This window comes from Coregonus clupeaformis, chromosome 19, assembly GCF_020615455.1.
Source record: "Coregonus clupeaformis isolate EN_2021a chromosome 19, ASM2061545v1, whole genome shotgun sequence".
Classification (NCBI taxonomy): domain Eukaryota; kingdom Metazoa; phylum Chordata; class Actinopteri; order Salmoniformes; family Salmonidae; genus Coregonus; species Coregonus clupeaformis.
In genome coordinates this window covers 23,619,904-23,633,934 of record NC_059210.1, presented here as the reverse complement: position 1 = coordinate 23,633,934, position 14,031 = coordinate 23,619,904, and the positions used below count along the sequence as shown (strand labels likewise).

At 43.1% G+C, this 14,031-nt stretch overlaps 1 protein-coding gene across 1 annotated transcript; it reads left to right on the top strand.

Moving 5' to 3' along the window:
- Positions 1–299: 299 nt before the first annotated feature.
- Positions 300–13,242, top strand: LOC121531828 (hyaluronan synthase 3-like). Its single transcript, XM_041837312.2, is given in 5 exon segments — positions 300–533; positions 7,777–8,283; positions 8,285–8,428; positions 9,137–9,238; positions 9,356–13,242. Coding segments are annotated over 4 exon segments (1,683 nt in total). The 5' UTR covers positions 300–533; the 3' UTR covers positions 10,286–13,242.
- The last annotated feature ends 789 nt before the right edge of the window (positions 13,243–14,031 follow it).

Genomic DNA, 14,031 nt, shown 5'->3' with positions numbered 1-14,031 from the left:
CCAGTATTAGACCTCCAACCTCTACCACATTGTGTCCCGACCGCTTGCCCATGGGAGAGACCACCGAGCAGACATGGACTCCAGACCGGATGGTTGAGATCCAACCAGGATCAGGGATGGGATCAGCTCATCTGTTATCCTCCTGTACACTTATCTCTGCCTAACACCCTCAGCTGCTGGGTGAGACTGGGATCTGAGGGCCTTCATGCCCTGGGACTGTCCGGGTAGATAGAGGAGAGGGAGAGGAGGAGGGGCAGGGGGAGGTGGGACAGGGGAGGCGGAGGAGAAGGAGGCTGAGGGGGAGGTAGAGCTGTATTTTTGGATGAGGGACTCCTGAATTAAGCGAGCTGGAATAAAGATGTAGTGTGAGTGGGAAGCAGAACAAGTAGTGTGCTGTGCTGCAGAGTGTGGTGGAGTGGAGTGGGGCAGACCGGGAGCCGGGTGGACTAACGGACATACAGGCGGCCTGACGGAGCTGAAGGTGTGACTCCAGAGGGGGAGACAGAGCCTGAGTGGTCCACTGAATCAGGAAGGTATGGGACAATACTGTGTTTCATGTGTCTATGTGTGTGAGAAAGAAAGAAAGAAAGAAAGAAAGAAAGAAAGAAAGAAAGAAAGAAAGAAAGAAAGAAAGAAAGAAAGAAAGAAAGAAAGAGTGGAACGTTTGTGAAACTGTGTAAGTAAGAACATAAAAACTTAGAGAGAACCTTGTGTAAAGCAAATGTGCGTAGAATATTTTATGGAGAAAATGTGTTTCCTCTACCCAAAACTGAGAGTGTTTGTTCACTGTGCTAATGGCCAAAAAAGGATGTCAGATGAAAGGTATGAAAGTGACATTTGGTTTGAAAAGTGTATGGTATAGAATGTTGTATTTTGTGGTAGAGCACAGTGGTTGGTTCCCTGAGGCTGGCGTAACGTTAGAAAGAAACAACGACAGCAACGCCTCAGAATTCCGTTTGAAGACATGCGACCTCTCCAAGGAAAACGTTGACTGTTTGACTTTCCATGGCATCACTGGTTGACTCCAAATTGGGGTCTGGTGGCCATATGAAAAGGCGCTGTTGGGATTTGCCAACAGGCCTCAGGGGAAGCGGTACTGGCTTCTCAGTGCTTATACATTCTATTTGACTAACTGGCCCAGTTATCAGCTACCTCAGCTCAGTCTGCCACAGATGTGCTTAAGCTGCTTTACCAAAACGCTGGGGGACAAGTGCAACCACATGTCTCTTTGTATGGGGGAATGTGAAAGATGACGTTTAATCACAAAAATATTCAATAATTCAAGAAAAGAGAGCAATGTATTTTCCATTAGTATTTTTGCCATATAGTCTCTGCTTTTTGTGTATTCCTTGAAAGTGCCCCAGCCATTGTAAAATGTGTTGTTAGATTAAAAGAGAGCCCTCTAGTGGGGAATAGATGGGAATTGTTATACGTTGGCCTACCTGAAGATGATATATTTTCATATTCTGAGTCATGGTGACAATTTTACTAAAGACATACTGCAAGCAGCTGAATCTCCTTTGCATGGAAAGCAGAAAGATCTCTGGTCCACTGAGTTTCTCAAAGAAAACTACAGCTTTGATTCACAGGCTTGTATCTGATTGAATGAACCATGACTCATGAAAGCAAGGCTGTGGGAGTTACATTATTGATAGTGTAGATTGATAAAGAGTCAAGTTTAAACCCAGCCATCAAGAGACTCCACTCACTTTCCCCATCCCTCTCTCCCTTCACATGGTCATCCACTACCCCTCCTTTCCTTTCTAGGTTCTCACCCCTCCCGTCATCCCTCCCTCCTTTCCTCCCTCCTACCCTTCTTCCCTAGCCTCTGTAAAAGTTCCCTGTCCCATAGCCCAAATGCTCATTCAGTCTGCACCAGCCTGCCATCACACCTGAGAATACAGTCCATTCATTCTGCTGGTGGGACGCATTACACCTGTGAATACCTACCTGGGACCTGGGACGCACCTGGGAATAGCTACCTGTGCCTATCCTTGGATCTCACCTGAGGATCTCCTCTGTGGATGCTGAACTGCAGCTCACCCTAGAGCCACTGGATTACACTGCATATTCTTGATTTGAATGGGACATCCAAGATAGAGGAGATACATGTACTCCAGGAGATGTATGTTTAGGTAGCAGGGACAGTAAAGCCTTGATCATGAAATGAAATCCTGTTTCTCCAGCTGTCACCATGTCCACCACAGTGAGTACTAGGCTTTGACCACTCACTACTCTAAGGACTTAACAAAATTGTTCAGGTATTCCCTCAACTCTGTTGTCGAAATGTGGAATTATACTCAGTGCTTGAAAGTGCACTGTAGTAGAAGGGTCCCACTGGGCACACCATGTCATTTCAATGTAAATAATTCGGTAATATTTGGTTGATACTTTGATCAATGAGATTACAACCTATCTTCATCCACTAAAAAAGACAGTCAAAAGTTTGTTGAATTCCCAATGTGTTATCACTATGCTTTCAACCACCTAAAAGTACTAAATTCCAATGGAAAATCAATTTCTGATTTTTGGTTTAGTTGTCACTTGAATGTGATATCACTGTGCTTTCAACCAATTAAAACCACAACAAAGTTAAAATGGGAATACAATGTTAGATATTTTCTTTATTAAACAACAACTTCATGTATTATCACTGTGCTTCCTCTACTAGCACAACTAAACCACTTGAATTACAGTTTAGATTATTTAAGTACATGGTGCAAGTGATCAGTGTCGTTTGAGATTCTGCGCAGATTATTATAGCAATTGTGAAGATCTCCAGAGACCTGCGACATTTGCATGCTATCTTGAACATGCACGCTTTCTATGATCACATAAGAAGATATTTATTGTCACAACAACCTCAAAATGTGGCCAGGATGTATTACCCATTTTAAAGTTGAATAAATCATCTTACATTAGTTTGTAAGATAGCCTTAACTTTAGGCTATTTACTGTATTTCAAAGTAATATTGAATTGTGTTTGGTTGACAATGCAACCAAATATCAAAATGTAAAGGAAGTGTATCTACTGCTTGGATCTGAGCCACTGGCTTAATCCTATTCTTTCACTTTTATTTTTGGTTGAGATGGAGACCTGAATCCAACATATCGTTTGTTAACTGGTCGACAAGTTAATAGGCTATTTACTCTATTGCAAAAGTGATATTGAATTGTGTTTGGTTGTCAACGCAACCAAATATCAACATTTGAAGGAGACGAATCCAACATATTTTTTTACTAACTTGTAGATTCCATTTGAAATCAGCGAAAGCTTGAAACCTTAGGCCTATATGTACTGTCTATTTTTAGTTGAATCCTGGGTTGAATTTAAACAATAGCTGTTGATGACTTCCCAAATGCTATATAGGCCTAAATAGCATCATTGATGAAATATGATTAATAAAGTATGGTTGTATTTCATTTGCTCTGTTAAACCTACCTTTTGGAATGACTTTGATAGCAACAGTGAATATATTAAGTGAAGATTTCTCAGCAATCATTCTCACAATAGCACATTGGTAACAGTCAGTGACGAATATCAAAGCTAAGCAGGGCTTGGTTAAAATCCTGGATGGAAGACCAAAGGGTAGCTGTAGATAGATCCAGTAGGAGGTGCTTCCCAGCCTTTTTTCTTATAGTGGATATTACATTGAAGATCAGACTTTGTTTCAAAGGTACAAATTCAACATATTTTATACAAGGTTTGTCAATTGGTTACCATGATGACATAATCCTGTGGTTGAAATTTCACCCTCAAAACAACAGTATTTTCCACGTAGATTCCACGTCACAATACGTTGACAAATTACGCTGAAAGAAAGTATGATTTAACCAGTTTGTGCCCAGTGGGGTCTCTCTCTCTCTCTTTTCGTTTAGGAGATGCTAATAAAAGATTGGAAAGAGGGTGGGGTCCAGAAATTCATGGTGATTATACAGTATGTTTTGGTGATGTTCCATTGCAGAGGCTGGAATTCTATGGATTTCTGCATCAGTGATCAGTGACACTATTCAACTACTCTACATTTTCAAGATGCCATAAAAACAGTAACTACTCTTTGTTTCATTTATTAATTGTTTTATTCACACTTGCCCTCCCATAAGCGCCCCCCTTCCCCCAGTGAATGTGTCCCTCTAATTAGTCTGTCTGCCTGCCTGTCATCTCCTGTATGCCCAGGGGGCATTAATGGTATGCTGGCTGCCTCACCCTCTTATTGTCCCCCATGGTCCCCAGATCATAGAATGGCCCTCAGAGGGGAATAGTTACTGCATATGTGTTGTCAGTTGACACTGAATTAATCTGCACTCACTTTCACAAAAGCAATTCTAGATGCAATATCAGGAATGGTGGAATACTAATTGAATAATGTAATATTATGGAAAATCTGTTCAGGTAGTGTATTACTTATCCTGGTGTTGTACAGTATTGACAATACCTACAAGTAGCTTACAGAGTATTATTACATTGAATGCAGGTTTTATAGAAAAGATGAGTGAATATGTTAGTGGTAAACTGCCTGAGGGCCAGGATGTAAATTCACTTTATGAGCAGTTGATTCCATTTCTGCCAGTGCTTTCCCTAGAAGTGGATGTTATGATATGAGGTCTGTGAATGAAGGCCGTCTTTCTCCAGCAGAACCGAAGCAGGGGGCACAGGCAGGTAATTCCATCAATGAAAGGGGGGGATTGTTCTCCATTCTGGCCACTCCTGAGTGCCGGCCAAGCCCTGCCTGGTCTTTAATTAAAGTAATTAACCTGGGAAGAAAGAATGAAAGAAAGAAAGAAGGAAAGAGAGAGAGAGAGAGAGAGAGAGAGAGAGAGAGAGAGAGAGAGAGAGAGAGAGAGAGAGAGAGAGAGAGAGAGAGAGAGAGAGAGAGAGAGAGAGAGAGAGAGAGAGAGAGAGAGAGGTCCAGCTACAAAAAGGTAGTCCAGCTAGTTGTCAATCAGGGAAATGAAGGCCAACAGCAGATGTCTAACTCAGTCAACTGGTCTCGTTTCCAGAGATTGTTTAAAGGTTGTAAATGGCTATGTTTTTTCCCCATGTTTATTCTGCTTTCTGTAGGTGGGGTCATTCACATTCTTTCATTTGGAATTATTTAGATAATGTTCAGATCTTAATCTTTACTTTCACAGACAACATATTTAGTGTTATGAACAGTGCATAGTTATTTTATGTTTCAGAAGAAGACTGGTCATGAAGGGTGTGACAGATAAGACAGGAAAATGCAATGTGATGACGTTGAATCGAAGTTGAAAACGAATTGGATTTGAGAAAAGTCATCAACGTAAGGGATGACACTCAACTACTTTTCTCCTTCCCCCCTTCTGACACCCAGGTAGCGACACGCATCTCTGTGTGCCTGGCACATATCTCAGCTTGGATGTCGGCCCACCACCTCAAGCTCAACCTCGACAAGACTGAGCTGCTCTTCCTCCCGGGGAAGGCCTGCCCGTTCCAAGACCTCTCCATCATGGTTGACAACTCCACTGTGTCCCCCACCCAGAGTGCAAAGAACATTGGTGAGACCCTGGACAACACCCTGTCGTTCTCTGCAAACATCAAAGCAGTGACTCGCTCCTGCAGGTTCATGTTTTACAACATCCGTAGAGTACGACCCTACCTCACACAGGAAACGGCGCAGGTCCTAATCCAGGCGTTTGTCATCTCCCGTCTGGACTACTGCAACTTGCTGTTGGCTGGGCTCCCCGCTTGTGCCATCAAACCCCTGCAACCTATCTCCCCGCTTGTGCCATCAAACCCCTGCAACCTATCAAGAATGCTGCAGCCCGCCTGGTGTTCAACCTTCCCAAGTTCTCCCATGTCACCCTGCTCCTCCACACTCTCGAAGCTTGCATCCACTACAAGACCATTGTACTTGCCTACAGAGCAGCAAGAGGAACTGCCCCTCCCTACCTTCAAGCTATGCTCAAACCCTACACCCCAACCCGAGCACTCCGTTCTGCTACCTCTGGTCTCTTGGCCCTCCCACCCCTATGGGAGGGCAGCTCCTTCTCAGCCCAGTCCAAGCTCTTCTCTTGTGAACTAACACTCGCACTTGACTTTTCTTCCCCCTTACTATCTCTGACTTTGCTGTTAGACACTTTATTGAGGAAAAATGTACTTACTATGACTGTGATATGTGGTTGTCTTAAGATGAATGCACTGTAAGTCGCTCTGGATCAGAGCGTTTGCTAAATGACTAAAATGTAAATGTGCAGTTGAAGTCGGAAGTTTACATACACCTTAAACAAATGTACATACATTTAAACTCAGTTTTTCACAATTCCTGACATTTAATCCTAATAAAAATTCCCTGTCTTAGGTCAGTTAGGATCACCACTTTATTTTAAGAATGTGAAATGTCAGAATAATAGTAGAGAGAATTATTTATTTCAGCTTTTCTTTCTTTCATCACATTCCCAGTGGGTCAGAAGTTTACATACACTCAATTAGTATTTGGTAGCATTGCCTTTAAATTGTTTAACTTGGGTCAAACGTTTCAGGTAGCCTTCCACAAGCTTCCCACAATAAGTTGGGTGAATTTTGGCCCATTCCTCCTGACAGAGCTGGTGTAACTGAGTCAGGTTATTAGACATCCTTGCTCGCACACGCTTTTTCAGTTCTGCCCACAAATGTTCTATAGGATTGAGGTCAGGGCTTTGTGATAGGCACTCCAATACCTTGACTTTGTTGTCCTTAAACCATTTTGCCGCAACTTTGGAAGTATGCTTGGGGTCCAAACATAACGATGGTCATTATGGCCAAACAGTTCTATTTTTGTTTCATCAGACCAGAGGACATTTCTCCAAAAATGGCGGTTTTGGAGCAGTGGCTTCTTCCTTGCTGAGCGGCCTTTCAGGTCTTGTCGATATAGGACTCGTTTTACTGTGGATATAGTTACTTTTGTACCCGTTTCCTCCAGCATCATCACAAGATCCTTTGCTGTTGTTCTGGGATTGATTTGCACTTTTCACACCAAAGTACGTTCATCTCTAGGAGACAGAACGCGTCTCCTTCCTGAGCAGTATGATGGCTGCGTGGTCCCATGGTGTTTATACTTGCGTACTATTGTTTGTACAGATGAACGTGGTACCTTCAGGCGTTTGGAAATTGCTCCCAAGGATGAACCAGACTTGTGGAGGTCTGCAATTTTGTTTCTGAGGTCTTTGCTGATTTCTTTAGATTTTCCCATGATGTCAAGCAAAGAGGCACTGAGTTTAAAGGTAGGCCTTGAAATACATCCACAGGTACACCTCCAATTGACTCAAATGATGTAAATTAGCCTATCAGAAACTTCTAAAGCCATGACATAATTTTCTGGAATTTTCCAAGCTGTTTAAAGGCACAGTCAACTTAGTGTATGTAAACTTCTGACCCACTGGAATTGTGATACAATTAATTATAAGTGAAATCATCTGTCTATAAACAATTGTTGGAAAAATTACTTGTGTCATGCACAAACTAGTTGTCCTAACCGACTTGCCAAAACTATAGTTTGTTAACAAGAAATGTGTGGAGTGGTTGAAAAACAAGTTTTAATGACTCCAACCTAAGTGTATGTAAACTTCCAACTTCAACTGTAAATGTAGTCTTTTTCTTACCCAACTTCTAACCTAAATCCAATGACATGGTGAATTTTTTTTTTATTTCACATTGAATTCACGTAAATAAAAACTAGATGTTGAACGTCTGTGCACAGTGGATGAGCTCTGTCTTTCGTCCATCAGTTCTGTCTGGAATCATGCTGAATCCATTCCCTTTCCTGTTCCCTCCAGATGCCCTCTCGCTGTAGGACTGCGCTGCATATCGTGACGACCACCCTCTTCGCCGCTGTGGTCCTGTTCGGGATCCTGATGGCCTACGTGACTGGCTACCAGTTCATCCACACAGAGCAGCACCATCTGTCTTTCGGCCTGTACGGAGCCACCCTGTCTCTGCACCTCTTCCTCCAGAGCCTGTTTGCCTTCCTGGAGCACAGACACATGCGCAGCTCCGCCCGGCCCCAGCACCTGCGGCGCTCCGTGGCCCTGTGCATCGCTGCCTACCAGGAGGACCCAGACTACCTGAGGAAGTGCCTCCGCAGCGTGCGCCGCATCTCTTTCCCCGGCCTGAAGGTGGTGCTGGTGGTGGACGGGAACAGGCCGGAGGACGGCTACATGATGGACATCTTCCAGGAGGTGATGGGTGGAGAGGACCAGGCCGGCAGCGTGGTGTGGAAGGGGAACTACCACAGTGACGGGGGCGGGGGTGGAGGGGTGGGCGGAGGGGGGGCCCAGATCAGCGTCCCTGCATGCGGAGGAGACTGCACATGTGGCCAGGCTGGTGAGGAACTGCCGCTACTCCTGTATCATGCAGGAGTGGGGAGGGAAGAGAGAGGTGATGTACACAGCTTTCAAAGCCCTGGGAGACTCTGTGGACTATATGCAGGTAAGTCTCTCTCAGTGGTTGAATTTTGTATCAGTGTGTCCTCTGTCCTGCTTGATAGAAATAGGTAATCTAATCTCGTTGTTTTGATGCTCTTCCATTAGAGAACAATATCTCAAAGCTGCGAACACGTACACACTTGCACACACACACACACACACACACACACATCCTTTTATACCCTTTCAGGTATTACATATTATAGCAACTGATTGACATTTCTGTATTACTCCTGGGCTTGTGGATTGTTACAAAAACAAAGATGCATATTGAGCCATACACAGTGCATTACTGCGTTGTCAGGGTCAAAGTTCAATTGTTCAGCTGACCCTCACCTGTGTGCTTCTGGAACACCTGTGTGCTGTCAGCAGTCTCTCATTTCTCGCAGGTAACTTGACTGGCATCTGATAAAACAGTGGACCTAAAACACCTGCCGTGGCCCTAGGCTGCCGTCTTGAGTATTTCTCACTCATCAATAGACAGTTAATCACTCATTTGTTAATGTGGACCACATCAGTGTGTATTGTAGACATACTGTATGATCCCAACAGCTATCATAACATGAATAGTAAGATCAATAGCCTATTGTGTGATGGATAAGAAAATTAGATTCATCCACTGTCAAAAGCAAATCACATCACCACCAACTTGGCTTAATGTCAGTTCTATTATAAGGATAGAAATAAGGCACCCATGTGTGTGCCATCGCAGGTGTGTGACTCAGACACAGTTCTGGACCCAGCGTGCACCATAGAGATGCTGAAGATTCTAGAAGAGGATGCAAAGGTGGGGGGAGTAGGTGGAGATGTTCAGGTGAGAGACTTCTTTCTCTAAGAAGACCCTTCACATTGGTGTTTTTGTCTTCCTTCCTGTACTAGTACACTGAATCAATCATCAGTAACAGTTTCTCCTCTTTCTGTTTCCCTTCAGATCCTGAATAAGTATGACTCGTGGATCTCCTTCCTGAGCAGTGTGCGTTACTGGATGGCCTTCAACGTGGAGCGGGCCTGCCAGTCCTACTTTGGCTGTGTGCAGTGTATCAGTGGTCCCCTGGGCATGTACCGCAACTCTCTCCTGCAGCAGTTCCTGGAGCCCTGGTATGACCAGACCTTCTTGGGCAGCAAGTGCAGCTTCGGTGACGACCGCCACCTCACCAACCGCGTGCTCAGCTTCGGCTACAAGACCAAGTTCACCGCTCGCGCCCAGTGCCAGACTGAAACACCAACGCGCTACCTCCGCTGGCTCAACCAACAGACCCGCTGGAGCAAGTCCTACTTCAGGGAGTGGCTGTACAACGCCCTCTGGTTCCACAAGCACAGCCTCTGGATGACCTATGAGTCTGTGGTGACAGGCTTCTTTCCCTTCTTCCTGGTTGCCACAGTGATCCACCTGTTCTACCGTGGGCGCCTGTGGAACATCCTTCTCTTCCTGTTGACAGTGCAGCTGGTTGGCATGGTGAAGGCTACCTACGCCTGCTTTCTGAGGGGCAGTCTGGTCATGATCTTCATGTCTCTCTACTCCCTCCTCTACATGTCCAGCCTGCTGCCAGCCAAAATCTTTGCCCTGCTCACTATCAACAAGGCTGGCTGGGGCACGTCAGGGCGGAGGAAGATTGTGGTGAACTTAATTGGTGCAGTGCCTGTCACGGTGTGGGGTGCTGTGCTGCTGGGTGGGGTGGCATACACCATCTACTGTGAGACCCAGGAGCCCTTCAGTGAGACAGAGAAAGCCCTGCTCATTGCTGGGGCCATCCTGTATGCCTGCTACTGGATTATCCTGCTGGTTCTTTACCTGGCTATAGTGGCCAAACGCTGCAACAAGAGGGAGGAGCAATACCACCTGCCGTATGCAGAGGCATAAGACATGGATCAATTGTCAGTGCTTCAATGGTGCTGCTAGAACAGCTGAGCCAGTCTTTGGCCCCACCACTCTCATGCCATTCTGTCTCCATGGTGCTAAACCTCTGGTTCTAAGGGACATATGTGGTATGAATGTGTTGTAGAGTGCTCTACCAGTGGTCATGAGTTACAAGGGCATGGTGCTTTCCATAGATATAAAGCACATTATCATACAACCTGTTTACAGAGACTGTAAGAGCTATGACACAGGCCTGGAGGTTTGGTCTTATCTAAACAAGCGTATGTGTCAGTAAGAACAGTATGAAGCAGTGTTGATATGTCTCCAACATGACTGGAATGACAACATAGAGACAGTAAGACACATGTACTGAGGGCCCTCTCTGCCTCAATCAGGTGACACAATGATCTACAGTTGTATTTCTGTAATACAGTAATTGATAGACAATCTAACATTTATACATAACTCATAAATACATTGTTGGTGCTGTTGAACAGTGCCCAAGATAAAAGTTTAGCTCATATGGTAATAGTCCAATCTTCAATGACATGCAAGGATATTTACACCCGATTGAATGAGTCAGTGAATTTTGTGTGGACATTTTATTGTATGGGTGCCACATTGTATACACATTACATACAGTATCAATGCTCAATACAGGATATAATTTTCCAACTGAGGATAATCCATCATTCATTCCATGATGTAAACTGCTTTGACCAAAGAACACTTGTTTTTTGACACATGCCGTACCATTAGTATAATACAAGTATTAACTCCACATTAGTTGTTACATTTTATCAAGGCCATTGGTATTAGTGTAGGTGCCATGTCTAAGTTGACATGATTTTTGTTGTTGTTGGAGAATGGCGATACTGTCGTGGAAGTTTCCACTCTTGTGCTATTTAAGTTGTGTTAATATTATTTTATTCAATGAGAATTGCACAACTTGAAAGTGCAAGACACAAGAAACACTTGTTTACGGGCTTGCTCAGCCTCTCTCTACCAATGGTGCAGTAGGTCAATTTGACAGTACAGTACATTTCCATGAGAATATCAAAGGAGATCAGAGGTGATATGACTTTCTCTCCCTTTTCACAGTCTGAATAGATATTAAAGTACAAACTTGGTAGGCGGCCATCCATATGCATTTGCAGTGTTTCCTTGGCTGTAAATCAGTTAGCTGTTGTTGGGGCTCAAAACTGCAACCTAAACATGGAATAATATCCCCTGACACAAGACACAAGATTGTTTGCAATTCATTCAAGTATTGGTGGCCATGAATTGTGAACACACTATTATTATAAATTTTTTCCCATACTGAAATACTGGGGTTAAACAGATAAAGAGCCTCCACAGAAAATACTATACTTTGAAGTTATTTCCTGAATGCAAGTATCCTGGCTATTTAAGCGGTCATAAATGGGTTTGGTTTTAGGCAGTGTATTTAAAAACGTGTTGGAGTCACAAGGCCATTGAGAGAGGCCAGGCCAGAGAGTGTGAGTGGGGGTGTCCATGCGCAGAGGGGGAAGTGATTTACTGTGTGGCTGGATGAATTGGCCCCTTCAGCCATCATGGAGCAAAAAATGTTTTTTTTTTTTTTTTACTTCTGTGGTTATACCTCTATGTGCATGCCAAGATGGGACCTTCCTTTCCCCTAAACACACACCCATACAGCCCCTTTGGCCCTCTTTCAGAAATCAGGACAGAATGCTGGAATACTGAACTTAGTGTTAAGAATTGTGTAAAGACAGCAAACTGATTTTAATCATCTGACTTGTCTTCAAATGTATATGTGGCCTACCTTTCCCTCTACTTTCAAGGGTGTATGTAAGGTGACTGTGTAATAAGAATCACAGTGGTATAGATGTTGGGATTACGTGAAGAAATTAGAGGCGTAAGGAAAATACAGAGATGACTGTGATTGTTGTCTGAAATTGAGTTGTATGGTGTGTAGATATCATATACAATATTTGTTATAGTAGCCTATCTATCAGGCTGAACATCTGCTCTCAGTCTAAAATATTGTCTTTACTGCCATTTTTGATTTCCTTGATACTTCCTGCCTCTGAGGTACACTCAGGCCCTTGATCTGTGACAGTTTCAGACCACTCGTTTGACAATAAATCAATGGGTCTCATAACACTGAGTGACGGTAGATGTCCACCTATATTTTGTAGGCATATCTTACATGGAAAAACACATTCTTATAATAGAACTGGTTTGAATATAATTCTAACGTGACTGAACATCTACACCAGACTTTTTTAAGCATTCTCTCAATGCCTGACTATTGAGCCTGACCAACAAGCCATGGCAGCCAAGCTCATACATCATTCAATGTTTACAAAAGGCAATGTTTCAAAGTATATTGCAAAGTAATATATTTTGTGTATTGGACATATTCAAATATATTTTGAAGATGTGCAAGAATGATGGGGTGAAGAATAGGCCTATATTTAAAAAGGAACTATGGGGTTTTGACATTTCATGAAACAGCTGTTTACATTATGTTTATAATATGATGTAGCTAGCACATCATGGTCAGTTAATTCAGTGTAGTTTGGTCTCTGGAGCTCAACATTGCTACACTGGTATTTTTTGTAGTTTCATGGATGAGAGATAATACTTATATTACATTACCATTTAGGGATGATACTTCATGTAGATTTAGAACAGGTAGGTATAACTGTCATGTAAAAGTAATTAACCAACAGATTACATTTCTAATACAGTAATATGGTACAAAAAAACTATCAGAATCATGCAACAGCATTTGGCTATTGATACACATAACACATTTAGTTTTATTGGTATAAATAGTTGAAAATGAAGTATTTTAACCACCCATGTATTTCATTATGAACATATTTAAATACAGTATAAAAGACAGCACGTTTTTGGAAAAAGGTTTTGTATTTCAATTTCAATCAGAAAAACATTTATTTTTTACACTTGTACAGCGGTTGAAAAACCGTATGTTTTGTATCTGAATAAAAACAGTCTCATTCCACTGTTGTGCTGATTTCTTTCCCATCTGAAAATAACCACAGTACAAATGGCATATCAACACATTCTCCAGTTTGACCACCTTCCCATAGAGGATGTCGTGTCCCACGATGAGCACAGGCACACCCTGGGGGAGGGGATACAGGTGAGCACATTAAAGACAAGAAACAACATCTCAGAGTGGAAAGAGGTGAGGTAAGAGAAGAGTGTACAAACACTATATTATAGTGCCAGGTAGTCCTGTACCTCTTTGGTGTAGAGCAGATCTCCCATCAGGTTCCCAGCCAGTCCAGAGTTCTGCCTGGACACCATCTGCCCCTGGAGTTCAACCAGCAGCCAGTGTTGCCAACTTAGCAACTTTGTCGCTATATTTAGCGAGTATTCACACCCCTCTAGCGACACATTTTCAAAAAAATCGACTAGCGACTAATCTAGCGACTTTTTCTGGTGTTATTGGAGACTGACGTGAAAGCACGTACTGTTCTTACTGTTAAGTTGCGTCAATTCAAATCTGGTATTTGGGACAAAAGAGGTCATTACACAATATCCATGTTAGTCTAGTATTTATTAATGCAAATGCTTAAATGGTAAGTATGAGAGTTTGTATACGGGCTCACTGAAATACCACGCAGGGCAGACAGAGAACTGATCCATTGTTACAGGCTCTTCTTTAAATACCCTGACAGTGATAGTTCCCGCTCCTTGCTGGGCATATCAGGGTAGAGACTGAGCGTGGTTTA